Raw genomic sequence first — 13,692 nt, forward strand, 5'->3', positions numbered from 1 at the left:
GTGTTTGAGGTTGTTAGAATTGTCCCGATGAGTATTAGTTGCATGTGGAAAGTACAGTCAGCAATAAAAGCTTGTACCAAAAATTATTTTTTTGCCAAAAACTTATTTAAAGTGGGTTAAAAATAAAACACCAGATAAAATCCTAATTTTTATTTCAGTTTTTTCTCCGTCTCTTCCTGTGGACCCAGTTCCTTATATCTGATGAGGTAAGGGGCTGCAGCTGCACCGTGGCTGGAACAAATTAACAATAATTTCCATTGCATATTACAAGCTACAACTGGGAAAAAAAATGATTGATTAGTGTACGATATATCATTTGATATTTACCAGTTGCTTTTCGGTGTAGGAAAACATCGTGAGGAAACCGGAATATTCCCAATAAGACCTAGTTTACCCTCCGGGTTGGAAGGTCAGATGGCAGTCGCTTTCGTAAAAATAAGTGCCCCGTCAATTCATTCATCTCTCCATTAGCCGTGGCAAAAAGACGGGACAACGCAAGGAAGATGATTTTTTGACATAATTTATTATCATGATTGCAGAACACTATAGTGGAATATGTTTCTGTCAAAAATGACATTACTGATACATACTTATTTGTATTTTATCGGACCCATTATTCATAGGTATAATTCATATAAGTTTTAAACCTGATTACTCTCTTCAAAGTGTACAGTTTTGCATAAAAACATCACATTATCTTCTTACCTTCTGAAGTCAGCTTTCGAAGCATCTGTTCATCAGTCATAGTCCTATTTGTTACGTTTCGCGTTCTCCTGCCAACGCCTTCAGCAATATCTTCTTCATCTGTCTCATTTATTGAATCTTCATCTATCACGTCCTCTTCTATTCTATAATCTTTATCTAAATCACTGTCATCTACTTCACTTTCTACATCTCTGATTGAATTTTCATCTATCCGATTTTCTTTCTCTACCTGACTATTACATTCTTTGTCCACCACTTCACTCTCATCACTAACAGAATTTTCGTCATCTTCATCCGAATCCCCTGTATCTGTTTGATCTTTTTCATTTATTCTTTCTTCACGTAAAGCTATATTTACTTCCCTTTCTATATCTCTAACAGAATTTTCATCTATTCTATGTTCATCCCGATTGTCTAATTGATCTTCTTCGCTATCGTCGAATATTTCTTCCTCCAAAAACTCTACAAGTTCCTCATCTACCACATCGTCTAAATTATTCATTCCTGTTTCGGTGCGATTCGGTTCTGAGGTTACTTTTAGTGGAGTAGAGAAGCCCCTGAGAACATTTTGTGATACTTGTTGTGGTTTTGGTCCTTTGGGATAGTCGTGTTGTACAGCTTTGGTAATGTTTTGGACCTTTTTGGGCGTTAGGAGAATATTTGATTTTCTAAGTATGCTAGGTTGGAATTTTTGGTGAGTGTTTGACCTTCTGGGATCAGTGGGTTGGAACTTTTGTTGTAGTTGTTGTAACTGTCGTCGTAACAGGCTACGGCGATTTTTTGATTTTGTAAGATGACTAGGTATCACCTTAGGACAAACTTGTGATCCTGTGGGATCGCTAGAGTTAAAAGATTTTGCAATACTCTTAGAACGCTGGAAGGAACAACGAGTTTGAGATCTTTTAAGATGGCTAGGAATTTGTAATATAGCTTGCGATCCTCTAAGATTGCTAGGAGTGACCTGTGAGGCATCTTGTGATCCTCTAATATCACTAATGACCTGTTGGACCTGGGTGACATTTTGTGATTCGCTCAGATCACTAATGACCTTTTTGAGTATGCTAGGTCGGAATTTTTGGCGAGTTTTTAACCCTCCGGGATCACTGGGTAGGAAATTTTGTCGAATTCGTAATAGGTCACGGGCATGTTTTGATTCTCTAAGATGGCTAGGTATCCCCTTAGGACAAACCTGTGACCCTGTGGGATTGCTAGGGTTAGAAGAATATGCAATACTCTTGGATCGCTGGAAGTGACAACGAGTTTGAGATCTTTTAAGACGGCTAGGAATCTGTAATATATCTTGCGATCTTTTAAGATCGCTAGGAGTGACTTGCGTGGCATCTTGTGATCCTCTAATACCACTAATGGCCTGTTGGACCGTTTGTAGTCGTGAATCGCTCGGATCAATCTGTAAAACAGTTCGTAATTGCCCTAAATCATTATTATCAACAATTACTTTCGTTTTTGAATCTTTTAAATCACTAAGATCAATCTGTGTAACAGTTTGTGTTCTTTTGACATCGTTATTAGCCAATATATCATTCTGTGAGCCTCTGAGATTGCTAGTAGTAGTAGCCATTAGAACATCGTGTATTTCTCTGAATTTGCTAGAAGTGATTTGTATGTTGCCTTGTGATTCACTCTCTCTATTACTTACAGAGATTTCGTCATCTTCATTCCAATTAGCTTTATCTGTTAGATCTTTAACATTTCTTCTTTCTTTACCTAAACCTGAATTTACTTCTCTTTCAACATCGCTAGAAGAATCGTCATTTATTATTTGTTCATCCCAATTCTCAGTATCTAATTGATCTTCTCCGCTATCGTCCAATATTTCTTCCTCCAAAAACTCTACAAGTTCCTCATCTACCACATCGTCTAAATTATTCATTCCTGTTTCGGTGCGATTCTGTTCTGAAGTTTCTTTGAATGGAGTAGAGAAGCTCTTGAGAACATTTTGAGGTGCTGGTTGTAGGTTTGAACCTTTGGAATAATCGTGTTGTACAGGTTTGTGAATGTTTTGGACCTTTTCGGGCGTTACGACGATTTGTGATTCTCTGAGGTTGCTAGAAGTGACCTGTATGTTTTGTGATCTGAGATCGCGAGTAGCGCGTGCCTGAACCGTTTGCGATCCTCTTAAAACATTAGATGGGACCTTTAAAAGGGATTGTTGTGTTCGTCTGAGATTGATATTAGTTGCCAGAGCATCTTGTGACCCTTTGCGGTTGCACGTAGTGGTTCGTATGATATCTTGTGATCTGAGATCGCTAGGAGTGAATATCTGGACTGTTTGCGATCCTCTTCGTATATGGACATTTAACAGGAGTTGCTGTGAGACATCACCTTCTTTTTTACTGACTGTAGAGGTTGGTTTGGCGCCCATTCTGCTGTCGTCCATGAGTCGAGGACGCTTGTAAGGGTGGTGGTCACCGTTACTTTCATCGTCGACACACTGTAAGTTAAACAAATATATCAAGTTACATTCATTATTAAATGGCAGCTTACATTTTGTAGCTTTCTATTTGGCAGCACACATGGGTTGCAATTATCAGAAATTCAGACCCGAGATCTCTACCCTTTATAATCAAGGAATAAATTCAATTATTGTATATGTATATTTTATTATGTAAAAACAATTGGAATTTTGAAGTGCAGGGAATAGAGGGGTTAAACAACATATGCTGGCAAGCCAAATCTGTAACCAGAGAGAGGCGGGAATTTTAAAAATATAGGGGGAAGTATCGATCTCCCTTACATATATTGAATTTTGCTTTTTTTTTTCCATTTTCAGATATGATTTGTCATTGCCGGGAATTACTATTTTACTGGGTATGGACCCAAACATTTTTGACGACCGGTTTGGCCTAGTGGGTAGTGACCCTGCCTACGAAGCTGATGGTCCCGGGTTCAAATCCCGGTAAGGGCATTTGTTCGTGTGATGAGCATGGATATTTGTTCCTGAGTCATGGGTGTTTTCTATATATTTAAGTAATTATAAATATTTATATATTATATATATCGTTGTCTAAGTACCCTCAACACAAGCCTTATTGAGCTTACTGTGGGATAGGGAATGCAAACCGGTTTTAACCGAAACCGAAAAAACCGGTTAAAACCGGTTTTTTGACGGAAACCCAAAACCGGGTTTTTGGAATTTGAAAAAACCGGTTTCGGTTTTATTCGGGTTTTTTTTATTTACCTAAGTTGCATGTTTTATTCATTATAAGGGTATAAATCGGTCCTAAACCGGTTGAATCGACATCAAATCAAATAATGTGGTGTTGTGTTAGTTTGATCATTTGTAACGCTAAATGAATTTTTACGATACAAAATACACAAATACGAAAGATTTAAATAATATAAAGTACTGGCAGTGGCAGGACATCCGTGCTGGTGTACGAATTGGTATAAAAGGTCTTACTTATAATTTTATTATGCGATGCGCTGTAGAAAAATTCTACGTAATCAATTATATCAATGGCAGCTTTAGAGTCTTTTGTTGGTTCGGTGATAACGACTTACCGACAACCTTTTTCGATTTAAAACACTCCCTTCGGTCGTGTTTTAATTTATCACCACACGGCGAATTTCCTATTTTCTGCACTTATATCGTAAATAACTATTTCTCAAACTTGTAATGAAATGTTGACATGATTTAATTCAAATTAGGTCCGGAAATACCACATATCAGGTGCGATGAGTGAAGATGATATGTAAAGGAATTTCATACAGCCTTACACACCTAGGCCTGCAAGGCAACCTTCTTTTGTTTTTAAATGTCAAATTATGGCACGTCTTGTCATTCAATCATAAAAAACCTATAAGCAAATTCCTGCCATCATACTTTTTTGCGTTTTTTCTTCTTTTTTGTGTTTTTTAAATATTATTTCGAGGTTTCAAATGGAAATAAAAATTTCATTATTTTTGCGCTACGAAGCACGGTTTAGGAGATACAGCCCCATAAAGTTTTTTTTCAGTCATGCAGAAATGTTTATAGGAATGTATCTCCTAAACCGTGCGTCGTAGCGTAAAAATAATCAAATTTTCGTTTCCCATTCAGTAAGTAAAAGAACACAAAGAACAAAAAAAAAGAAGAACAAAAAAAGCGTAATGGCGTGCGTCGTACCTCTACAATAATTAAATTTTTGTTCCCCTTCAATACCCCACGCACTGAATAACCTATCACATTAGGACATGAAACAATCATCATCATCACCATCCTATTTATTTTTTAATTATTTCATTGCAAGTTTGAGAAAAGCACTATACAAATCTCGGCGAGAAACGGGGTTGCCGGCCGCGTATAGCTATCCGATAATATGAAATCCCTAGCGGGTTGCATATTGATTGTCACTGACAGCATACGAAGATTCAGACATCAAATCCTTAACACCATCAATCTTAATTGTCCATCAGTACACCTTATACCTTTTGTAATAAGGTCCACCGATGGACAGTTAACAGTGTGGGCGATGGTACCTCAATTACCTTGTCGGGCTCCGCGGTGAGCGGGTCACGATAAGGCTCCACTATGAGCGGGTCAGTGTGGGGCTTCACTGCGAGCGGGTCGGGCGTGGAGGCGGGCGCGGTTGGTGACGCGGGCTCCTGTGTCTCTTCTTTTACTTCCGTTTTCACGCTGCATTAACACATTTATAATGTTGTCAGTCAATATAACCCTCTACCCTAGCTTCCAAAGGTCCTAATACTAGAACAAATTAAGTTCAATAGGGTCCACACAGAGCGAGGAGCCTCGCGAGGAAATTTCCTCGCGCGGCCGCGTGCTGGTGTAACTTTTGCCTCAGCACGTTTGCCTCACCCGAGCCAATTTGCTATACAATAACATGGAGTGAACAAATGGTTTAATGGGAAAAAGTTACTAAGCGAGAAGATACAACATAACGACTAAATTGAATAAGGATTATTCATACAAAACAAGCATCGCGTACTCATAACAAGTAAATACTGCTTAAGCTAACTATGAATACTTTGCAGGTTTCTCAAAGGGGGAGGGATATTATTCCAGACCTTCGACGCGGCATAGCGAAAACTTTCCCGAAAAGCTGCTGAGGCTTGGTGCCTGGATTAAATATGAATTAAATATAAGGTCTGTACAAATATGTTTGGCTTGCCTTCGCCTTGCGGCCTCTTTATAAATTGATTACTTAATGTTTATTGCAAGTATGAACTTACAATAAATACCTGCATGCCACACTTACCCGTATCACATAATATAGAAGTAATATACATGAAGTTGTGTAGAAAAACTTACCCATTTTCATCAGTCTCGTACAGTGTTAATAAGTTTTCCATCAGCAGTTGTTGTCGTATAACTGCCAGTACTGCCTGCGTTTGGTTCTGTGCAAAAATAAAACAGTTTCACTCTTCAGGTACGGTCAGCTGCAGAGAAAAAGTACCCCCTGCATACAAAATTTCTATGCAGGGGGTACCTTTTCTCTGCAGCTGACTGAGGTGATTGAGAGAGGTGTGTACAAAGTAAATTTTCACTTCCCATGCTCGTCAAACAGAGTAAGTATATAATTCAGGAATAGCTATCGGCCCACTTACTATCTAATATCTGGCAGAACGAGCTTTGCTCGGAAAACATAAAAGCTCAAAATACGCGTTTCCCCAGAGCTTAGCTAGATCGATTTTTCGCCCTCGAAAACCTCCATATAGCAAATTTCATCGAAATCGTTAGAGCCGTTTCAGAGATCCCGAAATATCTATATAATAAAAAAGCATCTAAGTCCCTCCATGAAAAATTTGAGGGTGTTTAGCTAAACGCGCATTACCGCAGGCCCCTCCCAAACCAAAATCCTGGATTCACCACCGGGTGACGTGATATTTACCTGCGTGGCGCGCCTTGGCGCACGTAACGCATAGTGCCGGTCGTGCGCCGCGCTCCCCGCGCACGCGCCGCACAGCGCGCCGCACGCGCACTGCACGCACCAGAATGAGTACCTGTATGTGGTAAATTGAATACGGTCTAAGTGTTAAAAAAATACAGGAACCATTTAAGACTAAACCCTCTATAATGCCATCTAAATCCGTAAATAATGGCCAACATTACGATAAACTGTTTTGTTACAACAACTTTCTTATCGGTGATGATGTTGTAATTGCTTCATAACTACATAAAAAAACAATTTGGTTATGACTTCAAATTTGGAACATCTCTGAAAAAAAGCAATTCGATTTGACCTCTTAGAATAGAGGTATCAGTGGAGATGCCTTTTTGTTCGAAATTAAACGTCAATTGCATACAATTTTGACATATCTCGCATGTTAGTTTAGAGTACTCTGTAAGAGAGAGGCTAACCACCTTCGGACAACAATTTGAAATTCCTTGAGTGTCACGTTTTGCACGTTGAATATTTTAGCTATGTGATTGTACACATATGGGTGGAGGAATTGAGGGAAGCGACAACAAGACAACGAAAAGAATTTTGAACCAAATAATCCAAATAATAATAATAATAGTAATTGTATTTTTTCGGGAGCATATTAGCGTAGCGCAGTCTCAAAAAAAGCAAAGAAGTTGACTGAATCAGCATGATAATTAAGAACGTTTTCGAGAATATTCGATGGGAAAGAATTTTTCTTTACATAATTGTTCATGCGGGTGTTCATTCTCACACCCTCGAACCTAAGTGGTCGCGTACTGTGCGGTTTAAGAGGAATTTCCTCCCGCGGACGCTTCGGCTGTGGAATGAGCTTCCTGCCGAGGTTTTCCCGAGGGGCTACAGTATGGGGTTCTTAAAAAACGGGGTGTACAGGTTTTAAAGGGTCGGCAACGCCCATGAAATATCTGGTGTTGCGTGCGTCCATAGGCACGGTGACTGCTTACCATCAGGCCAGCCGTATGCTTGTTTGCTACCGACGTGGTATAAAAAAAAATGTATTCTACATATAACGAACGACACTCACCCGTCAATACCTGCTGCACAATCCTTACACCGGAGTTCGACATCTTCAAGATCAATTGATGGTACTACAAGTAAAAAAAAAACATTATTGTGCGAGAACAAGGCAAATTAGCTACTAAAAAGTATTGTAATGTTTTCCTAATTGTGGCTATTGACGTTGCTGACGTCATATTGTTAACAGAGAAACAAACATGAAGTCGTTCTGTCTGAAGTGATTATTTCGAGTAAGGGCCAAGCGGGCGTCCAAGTCTGGGGATGAATTGTGACTTGACATTATTTATTATTAGTACCTGGGCGACCGAGCTTTGCTCGGTTATAACTATTTATTGTCATATGGTGGTGTATAGGTGATAATCTTAACTGCATTTTTTTACTAAATTAAACTTGTCTAAGACAATAAAAATTAAAAAAAATATATAAACTTGAACATGTATAAAAAAAAAAACAAAAGTTAGTCACCGAGCGAGATTCGAACCCGTAACACTCGTTTCTAGCCGTCCGCGTCTTAACCCGCTGGGCCAGACGGACAGTGGCCGGCAACACGAAATTAGCGACCATATTCTGCGTCGATAGAAAAACGCATGAAAACTCGAAAACACGCGTTTTCCCAAACATAAGACTAATCTAGATCGATTGTATACCCCCAAAAACCCCCATATACCAAATTTCTGCGAAATCGTTAGAGCCGTTTTCGAGATCAGAATTGCTCGTTTAAAGGTGTAAGATTTTTAGTGATATTTAGATGTTATTTTAGATTTGAGTTGAGATTGTCTCAACTGAGAGAGCGCGTATGTAACGCCTATTCACTGCCAAGAACCCACCAAGTCGGTTCATTTTGTGTTGGACATGGGACGCTTGGCGTGGCACTGAAAGTGCTAATTTTAGTTTTATAAAGTGACTTACCCAAGTCAATAGACTCGGATTGTATGGGCCGGTCGTCGTCACAGAACAAGGACAGCGTCACGACGTCGTCAGGCAATTTTTCTTTCTCTGGCACCGGTGCCGGTGCCGGGTCTTCAGAAGCATCTGAAATATAAGTACATAATATAACGATTACTACCTAAATATGTAACCCCCAAAGCAAAAGCTGCTATATGTTTAACGCCAATATCTGTCTGTCTGTGACATCGTAGCTCTCCAACGGATGGACCGAATTCGATGCAGTTTTACGTGAAAGCGAGTTTCCTTGCCGTGGTTCTTAGATATGTTTAAAAGAAATCGATCAAGCAGTTTGAAGAGTATCAGCTTTTCCAAAATGATGTACTTAAAGCATTTTTGGCATTGGCATATGTATAGCAAAGGGGCTTTAAGTTTCAATTTAATAGTTATGGATTAAATGTAAGTGTTCATTCTCGAGCTATCGCTTTAGTAAAGTTTATTATTTTACTATGAATGTTTACAGGGATGAATGACGGTATGATGAACAAATACGTTTTATGCTTTAAAATTCATGCCTAGATAAAAACAACATTGGAGCTATAGAAACTGTGATAACCGCAAAAAACCGACTTTTATGACATTTGACTTTGAATTTATATCGAGTTTCCAGCTCATTCAGAAGTTGATACACTTTTAAGGGGTAAAGATGACTGGGCCAACGAGGAGGCACTTGTACTATTGTTCTGAGTTTAAGCACTGACATCCATAATTATAAATAAATATTTATCATTCGAAATCATCACTCTAAAGTCAATTCTACCAGCCAACATGAGGAAACACCTCAACATTTGCATTCAATTACTTTTCCATTGCTCTTGTGGCTAAAATACAACTATATCAACTGTTCCTAAATAATAAACAACATTACCTGCTTCTATCAACTCTGCTGTCTGCCAAGAGAAAATGTTTTCGGACGTCTTGTCACTCTCTGAAACAATTACTTTACAATTAAGACATCTGAGCTACAAATAAAGTAACTATAGCAGCAACTAAAAAATCACAAAAATAAATCCTACTAATCCTGTTAACTTTAGTATGGGAAACTTGACTTTTTGCGATTTCAGTGTTGCTCATAGTTTTTCACAGTAATGAGTACAGTTGCGTACTCTTACCAACATACATCTTGTTATCGAATCTGTTCACAAAAATTTCACGAGAATCGGTTGAAAGGAAGTTATATTGTATGTACCTATTCCGCTCACATCCACTTGTTTTGTATGTACAAAAACATCGCTCCGCTGCGCTGAGCTGTGTTAATTAGAGCTGCCCTGAGCGAGGATAGGTAAATGAGAAGTGCTTCTATCGGTTCATGACAGATCACTCGCTACGCATCATTACAGTAGCTTTGGTGAAAACGCAGTCTTATGGTTTTAAACTATGACTACCGGTCTGGCCTATGAAGCCGATGGTCCCGTCTTCAAATCCTGGTAAGGGCATTTATTCGTGTGATGAGCACGGATATTTGTTCCTGAGTCATGGGTGTTTTGTATGTATTTCAGTATTTGTAAATATTTATATATTATATATATATCGTTGTCTAAGTACCCACAACACAAGCCTTATTGAGCTTACTGTGGGACTTTAGTCAATTAGTGTAATAATGTCCTATAATATTTATTTATCTATAAACTGGTTTTGACACGACCTCGGTGATTGGCGCGCATCTCACGCACGACGTTCACTTCATATCGCATGCACCTATCAGCGTGAGCGATTTTAAAGTATCAAAATGAGATCAAAACCGTAACAAGTTGTTAGATCGGAATCGGGGTCCGAAATCAGCACTCGGCCGAGGCACGTGTACTCTGGTTTTGTGCGTGAGAAAATTTCCTCGCGCGTATGCTCGCTCTGTGTGGACCCGGCTATTTACACACGCAGCATTAATAAAACAAATGAGTATTTATAAGCGTATTGAACGCGATATTTAACCTTTTGAACGCCAATAACACCTAAAGGCGTCGCGTCGTTACTATTCGTACCCACAGCGTTAAGGACAACGATAGGTGTTATGGCGGACGCTGTCAAAGTAACCTTCACACTTTCGAGTAAGATTTACATTAGCTCCCTTGCGCCCGGGAGCTTGGCGTTTAAGTGTTTGTGTTTATGACATAAAGGTTTTCCCGAGGGGCTACAGTATGGGGTTCTTCAAAAAAGGAGTGTACAGGTTTTTAAAGGGTCGGCAACGCGCATGTATTGCCTCTGGTGTTGCAGGCGTCCATAGGCTACGGTGACTGCTTACCATCAGGCGGGCCGTATGCTTGTTTGCCACCGTCGTGGTATAAAAAAAAAGCGTTACAAGGGTTTAAGCTAAATGAATAAACTTTTTAATCAATCTTACGAATACAGAATAGCCGGGTCCACACAGAGCGAGTATACGCGCGAGGCAATTGCCTCACGTACAGTACGGCCAGTGTAGACGTGTCTCGACGGATGCCGCGCGCGCGTTTTCCTCGCCCGAGCTCGCCGCCTCGGCCGAGGCACGTCTACACTGGCCGTATGCGTAAGGAAATTGCCTCGCGCGTATGCTCGCTCTGTGTGGACCCGGCTAATGGTAAGAAAGCTGTAACATCCGCTTGGTTTGCATGCACCATAGATATGTAATATATTTATGTTATTGAGTGGTTCAGCTTTTCTTGTTATTATGAATGAAATTATTTTGTCCCGTTAGCCAGGCGACAATAATAGCTTAGTAGATGACCCATTACCCTTATAAAAACACTTTTTATAACTGCCATAAAATGTATGTTTGGTTATTTTAAATACCATAAGACCAGGTTTTTAAGAGTGGCCGTAACCATGGCAACGGGTGACAAGACAAAGTTGATTCACCCTAATCACCTTCGGTGGCCTGCACTGACTTACCAGCTGGCGGTGGCGTTGTTTTCCCCTTAAAATATGAATGGTCAAATTGAACGTCAACCGGTTGTAATTTTCGTACATTTTCAACAGCAGTAATATTACTCGTACCAGACGTACCAGTCGTACCTGCACACAAAAGAGAATACAGTTATTAATCAGCCTCTTTCGTCAAAAAAAGAACAACAATTTTTAATACCGTAGACTATTACGACACTATAATTCAGTGCATAGTTATAGATTTCATTATGGAAGAAAAAGTTACCACCTACTTTTTAAGTTCTAAATTTTCTAATCTGAAAAACAAGGGGTATAGTTGGACTACAAATCAATATTAGGCGGGTCCACACAGAGCGAGCGTACGCGCGGTCCTCACGCACAAACGGCCAGTGTAGACGTGCCTCGGGCGTGGCGGCGCGCGCGTTTTGCTCGCCCAAGCGCGCCGCCTCGGCATACATGGCGGTGCTCAACAGGATGCAAGTTTGGATCCTTATGTTAAGAGGGAAGAATAGCTTTGCGATCCTAACGAAATAACGGTACTTTTTCAATGAAATTCCATTTGGGGAGAAAACGGTTTCCACTAACTAAATCTTAACAAATAACTTTGACTTTGATGTCAATCGCTTCAGAGTAATATATTCAAGGTTTCGCATTTTTGAAAAAAAAAAAACATTTTTCTGTTTTGCAAAGTTGAAAAAGGAAAACCTATAAATCTAGTTTTTCATTGTGTCAATAACATACTAAAAAATCATGGAGAAAGGAAAATATTTAGAAGTGGAAAAACGTTTTCCCTTTTTGTATGGATGAACATGTGGTGGTATACTTTCTCTCTCTTAATCTCCGCAACTTGAGTTACTCCCAAAATTTCCTCTTGGGCTGCCCTGCCATAATAATAATTACCTTGTTGTTGGCTTGCAACATGTTGGGGGAATCCTCTCAACAGGGAATCTGATAATGGAGGTGCAAAGAGCTGTAACTTAGGAAAGGCTCTTTTCTTTAACTTTCCCCGTGTCTTGCCAAAGTCTCTCGGTTCAAAATGGTCACCGCAAACATGGCGAAGCTCATGCAGTTTCTCAATGGGTACATTAAGGAGGTCTTTTTTTCCGACCAGTTTAACCCAAGTTTTACACCTGTAAGCAAATCTGTTTTGATTTTGATTGTGTGCTGTAACAAACCACACTGTAACACAAACTGACCTAGTCCTATAGTAAGCTCAATAAGGCTTGTGTCATGGGTACTAGTAGGATATATATAAATAAATAGAAAATGTTATAAACACAAAAAAATGCCCTTATCAGGATTCAAACCTGAACCTCCTACTTCATAGAAGGGTCATTACTGAAAAGGCTAGAAGACCATTCATTAGCAATTTCAACTTTCATTATATAGGAAACTCTGCATAAGTAGTAAAGGTACAATGATTGAGTAAGATCCGTACAATCTAAGACAGTTTTGTGCTTCGAATTTAACAGGTAAATTAGATTGCGCTGTACAGCTCTGCTTTGCGTTAACTCTGACTGCCAAAAGTTGATGTTTGACAATTCAATGACCGCAAAACATATGGTGCAGTACAGCACCATCTGTTTTGGATGTCCAACTAAGGCCCACCTTTTTCTTAGACTTTACCTTTTTATTACAATCAATTATCTTTGATACATGGCAAATGGTTGAATCAACTTTATAGTGTCACTTGTTGCCAAGGTTATGGTCCCCCGGGCAACCATCAAAACCCCGACCTTAGGGTATTTAAATATACATACTCTTTTGTGACAGATATAAGCCATCTCCATAAAGGGAATTCTAAAGATAAAGATTCTGACAAACTGCACCACTACTGTCCCTTGGATAACAGGAGAGAATAACTACACAAAAAACTATCAACCCAAATAACAACTGCTGAACCTGATGATTTACCGCTGTTCATTCTTCGGAAAGCAAGCAAAGAAACCTCCTCTGTTGATTTCCCTGACACCACATATCTCACAATATCGGCTTTTGCCGACCATTTTCACAAAGGCCGGCCTGATCTGATCACTAGGTACCACAAAAACATTAGTCAGTAACTCAATAACAACACAAGTCCAAACATGGAGGAGAGTTTGCTGAACTCAACTTTTCATTTTAATCGCAAAGAAACATCTATTGAACCGGTTGTGATAAACTTGAACCTTTGGTATAAATTCGTATTGTAAATAAATGTATTAACAGTTTTTTCTTTTAAAATATGACAGTTTTCGCCAGAATAATATAAGGGTGAGGAAAGCAA

The 13,692-nt window shown here is 39.4% G+C and overlaps 1 protein-coding gene across 5 annotated transcripts; it reads right to left on the bottom strand.

The window, feature by feature from the left end:
- Window positions 1-135: 135 nt before the first annotated feature.
- LOC133530491 (uncharacterized) lies at window positions 136-13,692 on the bottom strand. 5 transcript variants are annotated; one of them, XM_061868398.1, is made up of 11 exons: window positions 13,341-13,692; window positions 12,327-12,556; window positions 11,433-11,555; window positions 9,439-9,498; window positions 8,535-8,657; window positions 7,633-7,696; window positions 6,555-6,666; window positions 5,975-6,060; window positions 5,194-5,341; window positions 706-3,157; window positions 136-231 (listed from the first exon to the last, which is right to left on the bottom strand). In XM_061868398.1, exons 1-11 carry the CDS (start codon window positions 13,430-13,432, stop codon window positions 155-157), a joined length of 3,567 nt encoding a protein of 1,188 aa, XP_061724382.1. In that variant the 5' UTR covers window positions 13,433-13,692; the 3' UTR covers window positions 136-154. The 5 variants fall into 5 exon arrangements, with proteins under 5 accessions (XP_061724382.1, XP_061724384.1, XP_061724383.1 ...); XM_061868400.1 differs by lacking the exon at window positions 12,327-12,556; XM_061868399.1 differs by lacking the exon at window positions 11,433-11,555.

This window comes from Cydia pomonella, chromosome 23 (genome assembly GCF_033807575.1).
Source record: "Cydia pomonella isolate Wapato2018A chromosome 23, ilCydPomo1, whole genome shotgun sequence".
NCBI lineage: Eukaryota > Metazoa > Arthropoda > Insecta > Lepidoptera > Tortricidae > Cydia > Cydia pomonella.

What these genes read in the sequence shown, in the direction of transcription:
- LOC133530491 (XM_061868398.1), bottom strand. Translation starts at nt 13,432, where the DNA reads ATGGTCGGCAAAAGCCGATATTGTGAGATATGTGGTGTCAGGGAAATC. An exon ending in AACAACGCCACCGCCAGCTG is followed by an intron (nt 9,499 to 11,432) that starts GTAAGTCAGTGC and finishes TAATTGTTTCAG; the next exon opens with AGAGTGACAAGACGTCCGAA. An exon ending in TACGAGACTGATGAAAATGG is followed by an intron (nt 5,342 to 5,974) that starts GTAAGTTTTTCT and finishes GTGTTAATGCAG; the next exon opens with CGTGAAAACGGAAGTAAAAG.